Source organism: Poecilia latipinna, unplaced genomic scaffold (assembly GCF_001443285.1).
Source record: "Poecilia latipinna isolate Pla-1442-1.1 unplaced genomic scaffold, P_latipinna-1.0 Scaffold2051, whole genome shotgun sequence".
Taxonomy (NCBI): Eukaryota; Metazoa; Chordata; class Actinopteri; order Cyprinodontiformes; family Poeciliidae; genus Poecilia; species Poecilia latipinna.
This window is the reverse complement of record NW_015114667.1, coordinates 79321-94398: the sequence shown is the minus strand read 5'-3', so window position 1 is coordinate 94398 and position 15078 is coordinate 79321. Positions and strand designations below refer to the sequence as shown.

At 39.0% G+C, this 15078-nt stretch overlaps 2 protein-coding genes across 4 annotated transcripts; both read left to right on the top strand.

Annotated features, from left to right (window-relative positions):
- Nucleotides 1–1455: 1455 nt before the first annotated feature.
- On the top strand, nt 1456–8137 carry trim16 (tripartite motif containing 16). Its single transcript, XM_015016709.1, has 6 exons — nt 1456–2979; nt 4726–4821; nt 5095–5328; nt 6157–6328; nt 6573–6668; nt 7328–8137. Exons 1-6 carry the CDS (start codon nt 2272–2274, stop codon nt 7930–7932), a joined length of 1911 nt encoding a protein of 636 aa, XP_014872195.1. The 5' UTR covers nt 1456–2271; the 3' UTR covers nt 7933–8137.
- Nucleotides 8138–8981: 844 nt separating this feature from the next.
- On the top strand, nt 8982–14529 carry tvp23b (trans-golgi network vesicle protein 23 homolog B (S. cerevisiae)). Of its 3 annotated transcripts, none has more exons than XM_015016713.1 (7): nt 8983–9087; nt 10093–10166; nt 11138–11282; nt 12181–12270; nt 12444–12569; nt 13856–13984; nt 14072–14529. In XM_015016713.1, exons 1-7 carry the CDS (start codon nt 9076–9078, stop codon nt 14096–14098), a joined length of 603 nt encoding a protein of 200 aa, XP_014872199.1. In that variant the 5' UTR covers nt 8983–9075; the 3' UTR covers nt 14099–14529. The 3 variants fall into 3 exon arrangements, with proteins under 3 accessions (XP_014872202.1, XP_014872199.1, XP_014872201.1); XM_015016715.1 differs by having other exon boundaries at nt 8987–9084; XM_015016716.1 differs by lacking the exon at nt 12181–12270 and having other exon boundaries at nt 8982–9087.
- The last annotated feature ends 549 nt before the right edge of the window (nt 14530–15078 follow it).

The following is a 15078-nucleotide window of genomic DNA, read 5'->3' as shown; positions in this document are numbered from 1 at the left end:
TAGCTTAATCTTCTTTTGCTTATCAAATTAAAAGCTGAAATTATGCAACAGAAGTTGTCAGAGGTCATTTTTGGTGTATCCGTATGGGCTGAACTATATAAATAAACTTTCAGAAAAAAGAAACCCCAACAATAGCTCTGTTTTGTTTCTACCTGCACATGAAAGCTCAGCTACATGTTTTTGTTGTTTAACTAGGAATGTCAGTGAGAAATATTGACTTATGAATGTTGGTGTAAATGTTTTGTTTTGAGTTCATTTATTACCACCTTCAGGTATGAGCTTCATGTTAAAGCCCATGAGTGTTTGAATTTTATATTTTATTACATTCTGGGTTACAAACAAAAAAAATAACTGAAAAAAACATTTATAGAATGTATAGAATGTGGCTTAAATTGGTCACCTGTGTTGTGGAAAAAAATAATTTCCAACTAATGTTAGGTGAAAATCACTGCCGGGTTTATTTTATACCATACACATAAGTATATCAAATAGTCATGGACAGGTCAGATTAAAATAAGACAGAGGCAGCCAACATCATACTTTTATAGCAAGAACAAGAAATTCTAAACATTGGAGAGACAGTCTGGCTCCCGAGCAGCTGCAAAAAACGACATCTAACCCTGGGTATGCAACCCAGACAAGTTAATTGGTGACAGTTCATAAACTCTTAGAATAAAGACATAGCATAGACCAGTGGTTTCCAAACATTTTCTGGGCCCCCCCTATGGTTTACAAATAGCTGTCTGGTTGAATGACGTTTGTGAGGGGGCGGGAGGAGACTCCTGTCTCTAAAGAATGAGCGGGTGGGGGGAAATCGACTTCTTTTGGGGGCAAAATGAATGTACGTTGCTGGACATACACAACAACATCGGTAGCCTGCAGACCACTTGTTAAGCTTAAGGTGATGTATTGATATTAGCTAGTCATCTTTTAGCTAACATTACCTGCATCCAACAGCTTTACTCAACTCAGTCGGTTAGTTTGGAGGGAAAAACTGTGAAAAGTTCTTTGCGTTTTGCTGGTTTGCTGCCATGATTCTAACACACCTGCGTAGCTCCGCACACCAGCAGCAGGTCTCCTTCACTGCCGCACAGGTGTAAACCCAGCGCGAGTGTCGTAGCGCTCATGTTGCATTTAAAGGCGGCTCGGAAAAACAGGTTACGACATGTTAACAACGGATTAAACAGTTTTAACTGCTGATAAAACTGACAGAGGACACACATATGGGAAGTGTGGAAGTTCCTACTGTATCAAATTGACATAGGAATAACAGAGAGTTGGCCATTCTAATTTAAAAACCGAGCGCATACGTTTTCATGGTGTTATTTGTTGTTGTTTTTTTGTTGGGTTTTTTTTATCCATCCAGATGGCTTCCCGCGTCCCCCCGCCCCACCAGGTGGCGCGCTCCACAGTTTGGGAACCTCTGGCATAGACAATCAGATTATTAAAGTCACACCTTATTGTAACATTTTCCACCATACTGTTTCAGACAATTTGTGAAAACAGGACGACATACGAGCACTTCAAAAGGGAATCTGTTCGGTTTAATTCACAGTACAAGTCAGCGGTGTCTTTCAGGAGCTGATTTAATGATTTGAGTCAGCTGTGTTGGAGTAGGGACACATTTCACACGTGCAGGACACCGACACTTGGGGACTGGAGTCGAACAACAATTACCTAAGCGAACACAAAGCAGTTCACAAACACAATGATGTCATCTATCAACTTGTTCATTATGAGACTATGGATTTAGAGTAGAAATTGACTTGGGAAAAATCATGGCTACACCACTGCTGGACACCTGGTGGTAGCACAGATCAACTCAAATTCCTGGGAGGCTCAGTATTTGCATCTGCTCTTGATTTTTAAGCAGCAGACATTTGAGTCTGTTAAAGGTGGCAAATTCCTCAGCAGGCCCGGTGACAGATCCTGCATCATGGCAGTCGCATTTTTCAGTTGAAAGATGTCATAAGTCCCTAGTCAAGTTGACCATAGTCTTTGATCTTTTTCTTCAAAGCTAAATGAAGCTCTCAGATGTTCTGGAGCCTCTGTTGCTGGTTTGTGAGCTCCACCCACTGACGAAGGCAAGGGCTGTGGGTGTAAGTTTGCATGTGAGTGTTTAGTGGGAGGTTTCTTTTAGACTGAAACTATGAGCCCTGAAAGAAGGTGTGGTTTTCATGCTCTTCAGTTTGAACCGGGAACTGAGAGCTGATAAAAGCGGCTCAGCCTGTTATTTTCTGAGGGTTGGGAGAGAAGCAGGCAGGCAGAGACATGGCAGAACCAGCAGCGGTGGAGGCAGCTCCTGCTCCCAAACAGCAGAACCTGTGCGGGGTCCGCTCAGGAGAGCTGAGCGAATGTAAGCCCACAGCTTGTGGTCACTCCGTCTGCGATTCCTGTCAAAGAGACAAAGCTAAAGGATGTCCAAAGTGCCTTCAGAGTCCTGCTGTCAAACCAGTTCCTGGCAATGGGCCTAAGCAGAATGGGACAGCTGCTGCTTCTCCTGAGAAAACCAAAGAAGAACAAAGTCAAGACCCAAAGACTGTGGAGCAAGTCAAAGTACAAGGAAAGCTGATGGAGTCTGAGGCCCCCAAAGCCCCAGTAGAGAGTGAGACAAAACCAGAGCCACAGACTGACCAGGGGCCAGAACCAGAGGAAGCAAAGGAGGAGCCACTGGGTCCCGATGATGTGGTGTGTGACTCCTGCATCGAAACCCCCTGCAGGGCCTTGAAGTCCTGTCTCACCTGTATGGTGTCCTACTGCGAGGCCCACCTCCGCCCTCACCTGGAGAACCCAAAGTTTCAGAACCACAGGCTGGTGGAGCCGCTCAGGGACATTGAGAGGCGTACCTGTGAGAGTCACAAGTGGCCCTTGGAGCTTTTCTGCTGCGCTGATGCCTGCTGCATCTGTCAAGACTGTTTGAAAGAGGAGCACCAAGGTCACAAGACAGCCCCTGTGGAGGAGGCTCGGAGACAGATAGAGGCAAGTGACCATCTTTAAGTCTCCAGGATTTGTTACTAAATTAAGATTAAATTCTACATGGTAACTTTTCCCAATTGTTTGAAAAAAAAAAAAAAAAAAACTACCATGCTTTGTTGTATTTTAGTGTGTTAGATGGTTTTTCAGTGTAGTTTGAGAAATAAAAATGAGAACTTTAAATACAGGAACTGAAAAATTCCTTCAAACATTTCACTTTAAAGAAGAAGTAGGATTTAACACCACAGCTGTTTCTAAACTTCCCCATTCATCAGGGAACACTTGTTCTAATCACAACAGTAATCCTGTGTCTGTGTCCGCTGTGAAGGCCATAAGATATCTCTATGTCCGACCCTCAGCTTAAGTCAGATTCCTACAGAGACACCTGTTATTCTCACATGGTGGAGTTGCAAAACCACAAACTGTTTATTAGCTGTAAAAGAAGAGAGAACAATTACATTTCCCGTCTGAGAAACGAGAAGAAAAGTGATGATACAGTTATCAGTAGATAAGAAAAAAAAAAACTTTTTATTCTCAATGTTCTGCACAGATTGTTACCAGAGTAAGATGCCTGAAATCTGCACAGCCTCACCTCCAACACCATACCTTGAAGTTTCTCTGGGTGGGGGGTAGAGTCACAGGAAAGAGACTCCCTGTTGTTGTGCACAGCCAGAAGAAATACAAGGATTTAAAGCCCCCTTATCCAGATCAGGCTCCAGGAGGGGCACTTGGTTTCATTTTTCTAGGCAAGGTGTGACGTTTTCTTTGGTCCTCTCACCTTAAAGTCTATAATTGCTTCCCAGAGTCAAGTTGGCCTGGGAAATCCAGCTAAATAACCAGCTGAAAGGTAAAACTTCATTATACTAGTCCACCTTCACCGATGGCCATATGATATTTAAAAATAAGATCTTGCATATGGGCCTCTGATGACATTCCTGTTATTAGCAGAATAGGTTAAGGTGAGAAGCTTCATCTTCTGGGGTAGCTGATTTCTGCGGCATCTCAGTTCTGAAGCTTTTTAGAGAAGAGGATGACAACAGAAGTGGGGTTGGAATAATACGATGACAATAAGAAGTGATGTTTTGGGTGGTGGGTTTCACAACATTTATCTTTTCCCCACAATATACATATTTGAAAGATGACCTATAAAATACAAATGTGTGAATTGATGTCCCTATCTTGTTAGAGACATTTTTTTTTACCTTTTAACCTAAATTTAAAGAACTAAATGTAATATTAATTGTCTGCTAGTTGGAACTTCTGTGTTCCTCAAATCAGGACTAAACATTAATTTAATAAACCTTTCAGACTCTTGCCTGCAGTGTCACTGCCATGCCATTCCTGTGTTAGACCCCTTTTTCAGAACAAATTCCACAGGCAATGAATTTCTGCACTAGTTTAATACGTTTTTAACTTTTAAGGACACACCTACTCAAGAAGAGGAAACTGAGATTAAGGTTTCCCTCGGGGTCTGAATCTTATTGGAGACGAATCTCAGAGTAGCTTGATCTCCTCCGAGTTGTCTGGACCTGCCTGAGGAATTTTGACCTGTCTTGCTAGATTTTCAATGGATGAAAGTTGTGAAACAAATGTGTATTAGAGAGATGTTATATAAAGTTACACCGCAACAGAATGGGGAAAACCAGAATGAAATGTCTACATGCACATGTCTGCATATTTTCAGTGTGACTGCTTGTATCATGGCTTTAATGAGACTTTCTCAGATCTCCGTTTTCCTTCTTATGATCACAGAAAGAGCTCAGCGAGAAACAGACGCAGATGATGAAGATGGTTACGGCAGGAGACAACGCCATCAGCAAACTCCAAGACAACAGAGTTTCTATCGAGGTAAAAATAACACATGACTAATCTGTAAAATGATTCACAAGGTGTATGACGAAAACATGTCGTAATAGTTTTGTTAAATATGTGGGTGAAGCAGCTATTTTTGGTGTAAAAGTTTTGAAGCTGCCCTGGAAAAACAGGTTTCTCTGTGAGGTCAGAGGAATGCTGTAGTAGCCGTATGGTAGTGAGGTAACAAATATTTGCCTTCTGAGGTTGGGTAGGTATGTCACATCACCGTCTTGCTTCACTGCATTTTCTGCATGTTATATTTCACAGCAATCAGTGACAAAGGTACGAACTGTGATCGAGAGCCAGTTCCAGGAGCTTCAAGTGATGGTGGAGAAGGCCAAGAAGGAGGTGACGGAGATCCTGGAGGCTGAGGAGAGCCAGGCGCTGAAGCAAGCCGATGGCATCCAGGTTCACCTGGAGCAGAAGTACACAGAGCTGAAAAAAGCTCAGGCCCAAACGGAGAAGCTTTCCAAAAATAAAAATGATGTAGATTTCCTGCAGGTGAGGTCAAGCACCTTTACAAAAATAATTTCAAAATCTGTTTAATATAGGTCTACAGAAGAACATTGTAAATCCAATCATATAGACAGATTCAAAATCAACTACATTTGTTCCAATTTTATCCCAGTTATAAATCGGTGCCATCAGTTTGTCATTCTCATTTGAATTTTCCATCTAAAAAAACCCACAGACTGCGTTAATTTCAGACTTCAGCAATTACTCTCCCTGAATTAGCACGTAGCCACAGTGGATAATTGACTGAATTGTGTACAGTTACCCAAATAACAATTATTCATTAGCAATATCAACTAAAAGGAACTGAGAAGTAATTTCTTCATGAACCACGACACACTCAAAGAAAGGTGCCAGAAGGACATTAAATTTAACCCAATAAAGCTAGGTGCTACAGGAAGTTGGATAGCAGCAGTTTAAATGACCGAAAAGGACGGCAAGGTGGAATGAGCAAATTGTATTGAACTTCAGTACCATATATTTAAAGATACAGCACACCACCAAGACAGACACGTTTTTATGTTTCCTCCATGTTTGGACAATGTGCTTGAGATGAACAAAAATAAATCTTAAACTTTACAAAGATTTGACCATGTTACGTGAAAGATTGAGAATTGCTTTAAACTGTCAGAGTGAATTGGCCTTTTAAGTCAAGAGAGATCATTTTAAATTTTGGGGGATATTTACACAAAATGTGTCATTATAGTCTTTGAATTCCTGCATTAGTTATCTAATCTTCATGGATGAAACCATGAAGACAGAAGTCCTCAACATCCAAAGGCCTTGTTCATTTCTGAACTGCTCTTTGTTTCTCAGGAATATGCTGAGTGGAAGAAAGAAGCCACTGATAATTCTCTATCTGGTATCTACGTTGGCCTGGAGGATCGTTTGGACTCCTTCAGTCAGGTGATCCAGGAGTCCACAAGCAATCTTTGTGACATGCTGGTGTCTACATACGTTCAGAAGGTCAAGGAAAAATGCAACAATGGTGAGTAAACCTAAAGTTAGCACCAGAGAAATTGCAGTTCAATCAGACGTTCCTTTGGCTGCTTGAGCATGTTCACACATGTAAAGAATTTCTAGCTAAGGAATGCCTTGGTGCATGCTTGAGTGCAAGACACATGACAACTAGGTCACTGGTTTTTGCACGTTATTTAAATAAGATCATCTTTAGGAGCACGGAGGCTTTGAATACTTGCTTAAATGGAATGTTTTTGGTTGTTCTGTTCCAGACGAAATAGGAATAAAGATAACAGTCCAAACGAATACCGCAGCCAAGCATGACGGATCCAAATGCGACCCAAAGACACGTGCTGACTTTCTCCAGTGTAAGTGACATTTAGTCAGAGTACATAGTTATGATTTCATACGCCACATTAGTGTTAAGAAATTCACTTTCTCCAAAATCCAGCTCTCTCCTCACTGTCCAATAACATTCAATTTAGAATTGCTATCTACTACAAATTGTCCTTCAGTTTAAGTGTGTACATCTATGTCGGTCTTTCCTGTATGTCCCTAGGATGATCTGGCAGACTTTCCAGAATGTACATAATCTCTTGCACTTTGACTGCTGGATGTAGAGACCAGCCCCCACTGACATTGCTAGTGTAATGAAAAATGAATGGACAAATATTTAATATAGACTTCCTATATAATATAGACTTCCTGCTTACATTTATATGCAGCATGAATGGCATTATAGATTCCAACTACAGAACAGACTGTGGTTAGCTAGTTATACCTTTTAATCTGTCATTCAAACTTTTATAACTGTTGATGGTGGTGTAGTTTGGTTGAATATTTTGGGAGGGCAGATCTCCATTTGGGTACACTTTGAAAACTTGTAGGACTTGTAAACTCTGCCTTGCACATATTTGAAACACACAAATAGTTCATGAATTTACCCAAGAGTCTAAGCTCTGTTCTGTCAGCGCCTTTATCTCAGTTATTTTGCAACACAACTAACTTGTTAAGCATTTCTTTCTAGATGCCGCTCAAGTAAGTTTCGATGCCAGCACGGCCCACAAGTTCCTCCGCCTGACTGAGGAGAACAAGAAGGTAACCAACACCACGCCCTGGCAGCATCCTTATCCCGATGTTCCTGAACGCTTTGAGAACCATCGGCAGGTCCTGGCTGCTGAAAGCTTCTATGTAGGTCGGCACTACTTTGAGGTCGATGTTAGCGGTGACGGCACGCATGTCGGGGTCACATACAAGAGCATTGACCGGAAGGGGGACGAGAGCAGCAGCTGCATTACAGGAAACAACTTCTCTTGGTGTCTCCAGTGGAACGGGCGAACCTACTCGGCGTGGCACAGTGACAAGGAGACACCACTGAACATGGAGAGGTTCACTCGAATTGGTGTTTACATTGACTATTCCCAAGGCCTTCTTTCTTTCTATGGGGTGGACAATACCATGACACTCCTTCACCAGTACCAGGCCCAGTTTCTAGAGCCTCTTTATCCGGCTTTCTTCCTGCCCAAGAAAGAGAATATTGTAGTTCTGGTGGCTCCTGGGGAACCGTTACCGCTGAAAAGCCCCTCTCCCTCTACTTCACCTGAAGATGGACCTTTTGATTCACAATCCTAAACAATAAAACCTTAAAAAAAACTGAACTGTTCCATGATTACATCTGAAAAAGGGAAACATGGGAACTTTTGACATGTTCAACCTGTTTGCGTAGTTGGAAAATCAATGTTCCTGTGCTTATGAATTATATTTTTGGCTTTGGGAGTACTGTTACTGGAGGATTTTCTGTTACTGTTTTGCATGGAAATAAAAAAATTGCTTTTCAGTTTGTAGTAAAGGAAGTCTTTGTTCACATAGATCAATTTTTCAGCTTACCATGTTTATTTCTATAAACGACCCTTGTTTCACATCATGTTCCACGAACATGACAAAAACTGATCTGAACCATCTCAGCTTTGCAACTTTGATACAATACACCACAGCATTTATCACTACCATGTTGTAAACCTTCCTGTTAGTTCTTCTGTCAATCATCCTTAACACTTGTCTCCATTCATGCCGATTTGTCCTCATATTCTTCTCATTCATTCAAACTCATTCATCTTCAGTACACGTGGCTTCACTCTTCCACTTTCTCTCTTTCTCGCATATATTCTCAGTCTTGCTCCATGCTGTCTCTGATCTTCTCAGTATTCCTCTGCCTCTGCAAATTTCTATAGCTTCTAGCATCAATTTCAATCTTGCTGTGGAGAAGTGAAGTGAACAGAAACAGTCATTGTAATAGTTCATAAATGGAGGCAGATGATTTTCTGTACAAAGCACTGCAAGCTGCTCCATTGCAGTTTTTCATATAATACAAAATTGGTGTGTTTTGTATTGACCAATGTGAACAGATTGCACATGCCTTTCACGAGGTATGTTGCTTTTTTATAGCTTGCATCTACTGTAAAATTAAATTGTAAACTCAGTAGATTATTAAAAGCTAATACTAATCACAGTGAGTCCTGTTGAAATCAATTTTGTGTTGTACAGAAGAGAGGAGAGGTAAATTATCAGTCAGAAAGAGGAACACTGTTTATTACTTTTAATTATTAACAAAGAATTTACCCGATTTTGACTTACTGTGCAGAACACATTCCACAAAGGGCTTTCACTCGCTTAATAGAACCGCCATACTGACGTAGTGGCGTCAGTCACGTAACTAACGCGTCACGTAATGTGACGTGTCACAGACTATGTAACCAGGAAGAGCTAAACTTCATCATGCTAACAGCAGTAAGTGGAAAATACTCACTTATTTTATTTAAATTTAGACATATCACACAGTTTATGCTTGTTCTGTGATGTTGTGAAGAAAACTGTTGATAAAGGTTGTTTTTTCTTATTTCCAGTGAAGGCGAACAGCTAACTTGCTAATAGTGTTAGCATGCTAAACATAGCAGCTACATGTTAAGTTCTGAAAAATTTTGTCTGAAATCAACATTTGCTTGTGTTTTGTATTAAGTCCGTGAAGGGTGTTCTTTTCGTCTGTATGTTTTATAATGTACTCGACGTTTATGTTTAGTAATGTCTTAACTAGAATCTGTATTTCAGCGAAAGGTGGCTAACGTTAGCTTCACATCTGCCAACAAATATAAAAACACTCTCCTATATTACACTGACAACGACAGTGTAATATAGAGAACAAATACCATATTTGTTCTCTATATTACAGAGAACAAATATGTTCTCTGTAATATAGAGAGCATTTGTGTATTTGTGTACACTTGAGTGTACACAAATACACAAAAATGTATTTACACAAATAGAAGATAGAATAAAGTGTATTTGTTCTCTATTTTTAATTGCGGTTAATGGAAGCATGTTAATGGTAAAACTAATTTACAACATTGAAGCGAAAATCTTGAGATCCCTCCAGTTTCTTTGTATCTAAAGTAATTTTGATCAGTATTTTTCAGATTTTACGGATCAATGTTATTTGCTCTAGCTGTATAGTGTATGTTGGTATGCAGGTTTATTTTCAGAAAACAACTCATTTAATAAGATGATAAATGTTACTGTTGATTTCTGACCTTGTTTTTAACACAAGGCTAAAATTTTAGGTGCTCTTACAAGCGGCAGAAAGTTCAACCTAACAGTGTGTGTTAAAGGTTCAGCTCCAACAGGGCTTTCACTCAGACTCTTGTGACCTCTGATCAGTCCATATGGACACGTCTGAGTTTTATTTCGAATTAAGTCTGTGTCTCTGAGGATAAAGCCTCTTTCTTATTGATTCCTCAGGATACCAACGATGAAGACGTGTCTCTGTTTGATGCCGAGGAGGATGCAGGGAAAAGGTCAAAGAAGAATATCAAGTAAGTTGACAGAGTCCTGATGGGATTAACTTTCTGTATGCGTGCTTGAGTGTACCTAGCAAATATTGTCACAGTTTTTTATTTCAATGTGTACAGCATTCAGGCAAATGAGTCAGTTGTTTGCCATTTTATGGAGACAAAAAAAAAAAAAATAACTGACAGTTTTAGTTCTACTGAGCTGTTGTTTTTAATGGAGTAGAAGAATAAAACATGTTCCACCCTACTTATGGTAATTTATCAAACAAGTGATCATTCTGGTTTACTTACACAAAGCATAATAAAATAGTTGTTAGAGATTAGATTTTTTTTGTTCCGTATCAAGAAGAAGAAAAAAATTAGTTATAAAGTGTCATTTACGTCTTGACTTTTTGAGTCATGAACAGTCTTTTCAATAAGCTTTTACATCAGTTAGTATTAATTTTTTGCATAGTAGCTCAGCTTTACAGGATGGATCATGGATCTTTTTCTGTATTAACCATCATCAAAAATGATTCAAACGAGTCTTTCCTGTCTTTCCTCGGTTGAGGAAAAAGTGTTGCACAAACTTAATCCACAGTCAATGACTGCTTCTCCTTAATGTTTTTTGATGGTTTTAGTGTGGCTTTTCTTTCAGCTGATTTCTAAACAGATCACTCACAAATACCACCTTCTGCTTTTGTCATTTTTGTTGTATCTGCAAAAGTATTATCCTACATGTTTTTAGGTTGTATTGCTTTGAGTTTTCTCTCCAGAGACTCTGGCTTGCTGAATTCCATTTCTGCATCTTTGTTGTTAGGTTGTCAATAATTTTACCTACATGGTCACATTATTGAGCTTAGAAATAAAATATTTTTTAGCCATGTCTTGTCTAGATTATCTTGATTTTTTTTTTTCCCCCAAAACAAATAATTTTCTTCTGTATCTGGCAGTAGTAATGGGTGTAGTGAGTAGATTTTAAATTATGGTGTAATCGTGCTATAAATCTGTGGCAGGCATCCGGTGGCATCCTTCTTCCACCTCTTCTTCAGAGTCAGCGCTACGCTCGTCTACCTGTTCTGTGAGCTCGTCAGTGGCAGTTTCATCGCCTCCATGGTCACGATCATCCTTCTGCTCTCCTGTGACTTCTGGACTGTAAAGGTGGGCATTATTTTACTGTCCTAGGGTTATGTCTTAAAGTAGTTAAATAAAGCATTCTGTTTATGTAATCAATGAGGATAAAAGCTCCCTTCTGTATGCTAAAGACGTCAGAAACGCTTCTTTTTTTTGCATCACTTTGCTCATAGGCTTTGAATAAACAGCTTGGTGGTAAATTAAATTTTCTTTGATCAAATTAGAGAAAATGAGCATTTGTTAAATTGTCAAAAATTATAAATAATTTGGTTGATATCTATGCTAAGCTGAACCAAAGTAGTTCCTGTACATGGGTGTCCACTAATCTTATGGCTGCAGTTCAATTCAAAATTTCTTTATTGTTTCTAAAGGGAAGTTAAGTTGCATGTTAGACTTGTTTAGTATGTGTTTATATGTATTTTATTCTTGGGAAAATAGAAAGCAGGAAATGCCTAAAATGGATTAAGGTTTCTAATTGTCTTTGACTTCATAGGTCTCATTTTCAGAAGATATTTTGACAGAGTTACAGAGTTACATTACAATTGGATTTGCACCATTGTAATGAGGGCTGCATTCCACTGCTGTAGCCAAGCATGCTTTTTATCTGTAGAGAATGAAGTTTTTATGTCTCACTTGAGTTTGTCCTACTTCAACCTAAATCATCAGCTGTGATTAATGAATTCCTTTGCTCGTAATTGAAGAACTGAAAACAAGGATTAAGAATGATAAACTATCAAGCACATCTAAGAAAGGTTTCGATTCACTTTGATAAGAGTTATCTCCGTTTCTAGAGTTAGATTTCCAAGAAAGACTAAAGTTATGTCAAGAATTTCGGTTTCAATACAGCGGTGGAGACACACTAACAGAAACAGTGTTTTCTCTTTCACTATGTTAAAATGTCTGTGTGTGAAATGTTGGTTTCCAGAACATCACAGGCAGGTTGATGGTTGGTCTGCGGTGGTGGAATCAGGTGGATGACGACGGGCAAAGCCGCTGGGTGTTTGAGTCGCGGAAGGTTTGAGGTTTCTCTTCTTTCTGCTGTTTTACCCAGTTCACTTCCAGGCCTTTAACCTCTCACGATGTTGACATCTGGGGCTATATGAGTTTGATAAATGCATCCGTTTACTGTCAGTGGCCCCTATGGTATTCACAGATGGTGTAACTGTGAGAATATCCTGTTTCCTTCAGGGTGCTGGGAAGCAGCAAACGTCAGATTCAGAGTCCCGAATCTTCTGGCTTGGACTGATAGTTTGCCCGGTCATCTGGGGAATCTTCGCCTTTAGCACACTATTTTCATTTAAGGTTAAATGGATGGTAAGTTGCTTCATGGAGTAGATACAGATTCGTTCAAAGTTCACATCCACCCATCATATATGAATGTCAGTAATTTTTGGCCTTTAGGATTCATTGAAGCCATTATTTTTTGGAATGGAATGATTATATAACACACAACTGCAATTCATAAGTGTGTTCTTTTTTGTACCGACCCAGTAATATTTGGATAAATGTCCGTTAGCAAGTTGCATCTCAACCACATCATGTTTTGATTACTACAGACCAGGTCCTGAATGAATTCTGGCTTGATATTTGACCACCACTCTTTTTAATCACAATTGATAGAGCTCATTTAAATCCACCCATTAAATATGTGGTTTTGTGCCATTTAATCATAGTCAGGGTTTTAGAGATGCCATTCAGGAGGTTTAATAAAGGCCTCCCAAAACCAGTTTTAATATGCGTTTTGAGTTTATTATCCTGTTGGAACACCAAAGTTTGTCCAAGTTTTTAACAATTTGACCCAAACTGTCTCCCTAGGATGAAACGAAATTGGTAGAGGGGTCATCGATGCAGGACTTTTAGATGTCCTGCATCTAAAAGTTACAGGACACCAGACCCTCAAGGACTGAAGTTTAACACTTTTGGGGCAGAATATTCAGGAAACACTCTGGAAAGTCACCAGTTCATACTGATCTTAAACTTTAAGCCAATGAAACAGTGGGGAAACTTCCAAGAACAGTTCAGACGTACTCATCAAATGGATCATAACAGTTTAAATTTTATGAACTGATATTTAAATTTGATCTCTGTCATAAAACCACCTAGTTTGTTAGAACTCTGTCAGTTTTGCAAAGAGGAGAGGGCTGTTATCCATCCAGAATGATGCCAGAAGCTTGTTGATGGCTAAGGAAAGTGTGTATTTGAAGCATCAGTCCAACTTAAGGATTATGTAACTAAATATTACTGGGAGTGAACATATATATTTTAACCTGCAGCTACAGTTCTGGACTTGTGTTGTTGAGAGAAAACTTGGATTGAACTGAAACGTATGAACCAAATTTCATTTCATTGTTTTAAATTTCCTTGACGTTATCATTCCAACCTGAAAAAGTCAACTGCAAGTAAATCATTTAAAACCCAGAAATAATGACTTTCATGTCCATTATGAGTGAATGTAAACCTCTGACCTACACTGTACAAAAATGATCACTGTATAAAGTACAAGTTGCAATATTTTGATATTTTTTTTATTCTCAAAGGAAGAAATAATGTGGATATTAACACTGTTAAACCATTAGTGACAGTAGTGTGTTCTTCTTCAGCCTGTAGTGATCATGGGTTTGGTGCTGCAAGGAGCTAATCTGTACGGATATGTGCGCTGTAAAGTGGGAGCAAAGACCAGCCTAAAGAACATGGCCACTAATTATTTTGGCCGACAGTTCCTGAAACAGGTGAGGGGACTTCAGATCAAATGACTCTGAAGATGTTCTTTCTCTGTTGTTTTTCTAAAGTAGCACTGATATTTTTGTCATCCACAGACCCTGTCTAAAGAAGAGGAATCGTAGAGTTTTGCACGTCTGCAATTTTCCTAATATCGTAGAATAAGTGGATACAGGGATCTTTCCAACATGGACTAAAGACATTGGTTTTGTTTTGAATTTAATGTTCAAATCCTCTGAGTTATTTTCATGTTTTATTCAGAGGTTTTGGTTGCTGTTTTTCAATAACTGAACCTGCGCAATAAACACTCTTTACTAACACCTCAGACATGAGTAACAAAAACCTGCAATGTTAACCTGACTAGTTTGTGTTGTAGTCTCATAAATATATCTTTAGTTTGTGTTTTTGTTTCTTATTTTTCAATAATTTAATGCAACTTTAAGCAGTTTTTCAGATGCTTTGTAAAGAAGTTTTCTTGCACAACAGGCTGTGTAAAGTATTGCTTGTAAATATGTAAGTAAAACAAACTATGAGGAATATCTTGTGGGCAAATGCATTTGGGACTTTATTTTCTGACTACTTCCCTGTTTTTATTTATGCTAATTTATTATCCAGAAACGAAAGTAAACCTGCTTTTAGTTCAGGTGTGTGCATGTCAGGAAAGAATAAAAACAAAGACTGTCATTGAAAGTTCTAAACCCTAAATTTAAATTGAATAGTAATGGAACAAAAACACACAAGGTTTGCAGCTTTGCTGTAAAGAATCGCCCAACAACGTCTCATGCATTGATGGTGGTTCCAAAGCTCTATTGGCCAATAGTAGAGAAGTTGGACAGCTCTCCTCATTAACATATTGATGCAGCAGAAATACAGCAAACGGAAAAATACCAAGCTGAAATACAGCAAGCAGAAATACAGCAAGCAGAAAAGGGAGAAGCAAAAAAACAAAGCAAAATATCTATTTTTCTTGACACGTTTAGAGGAAATGAAAAGGAAAATGTATACATTGCTCGACGGAAACTCGTGTAAGGAAAAGGAAAAACTAAATGCATATGTATGCTTTTATTTCTTATCAAAATATATATTTATGGTTTTATTTATTACT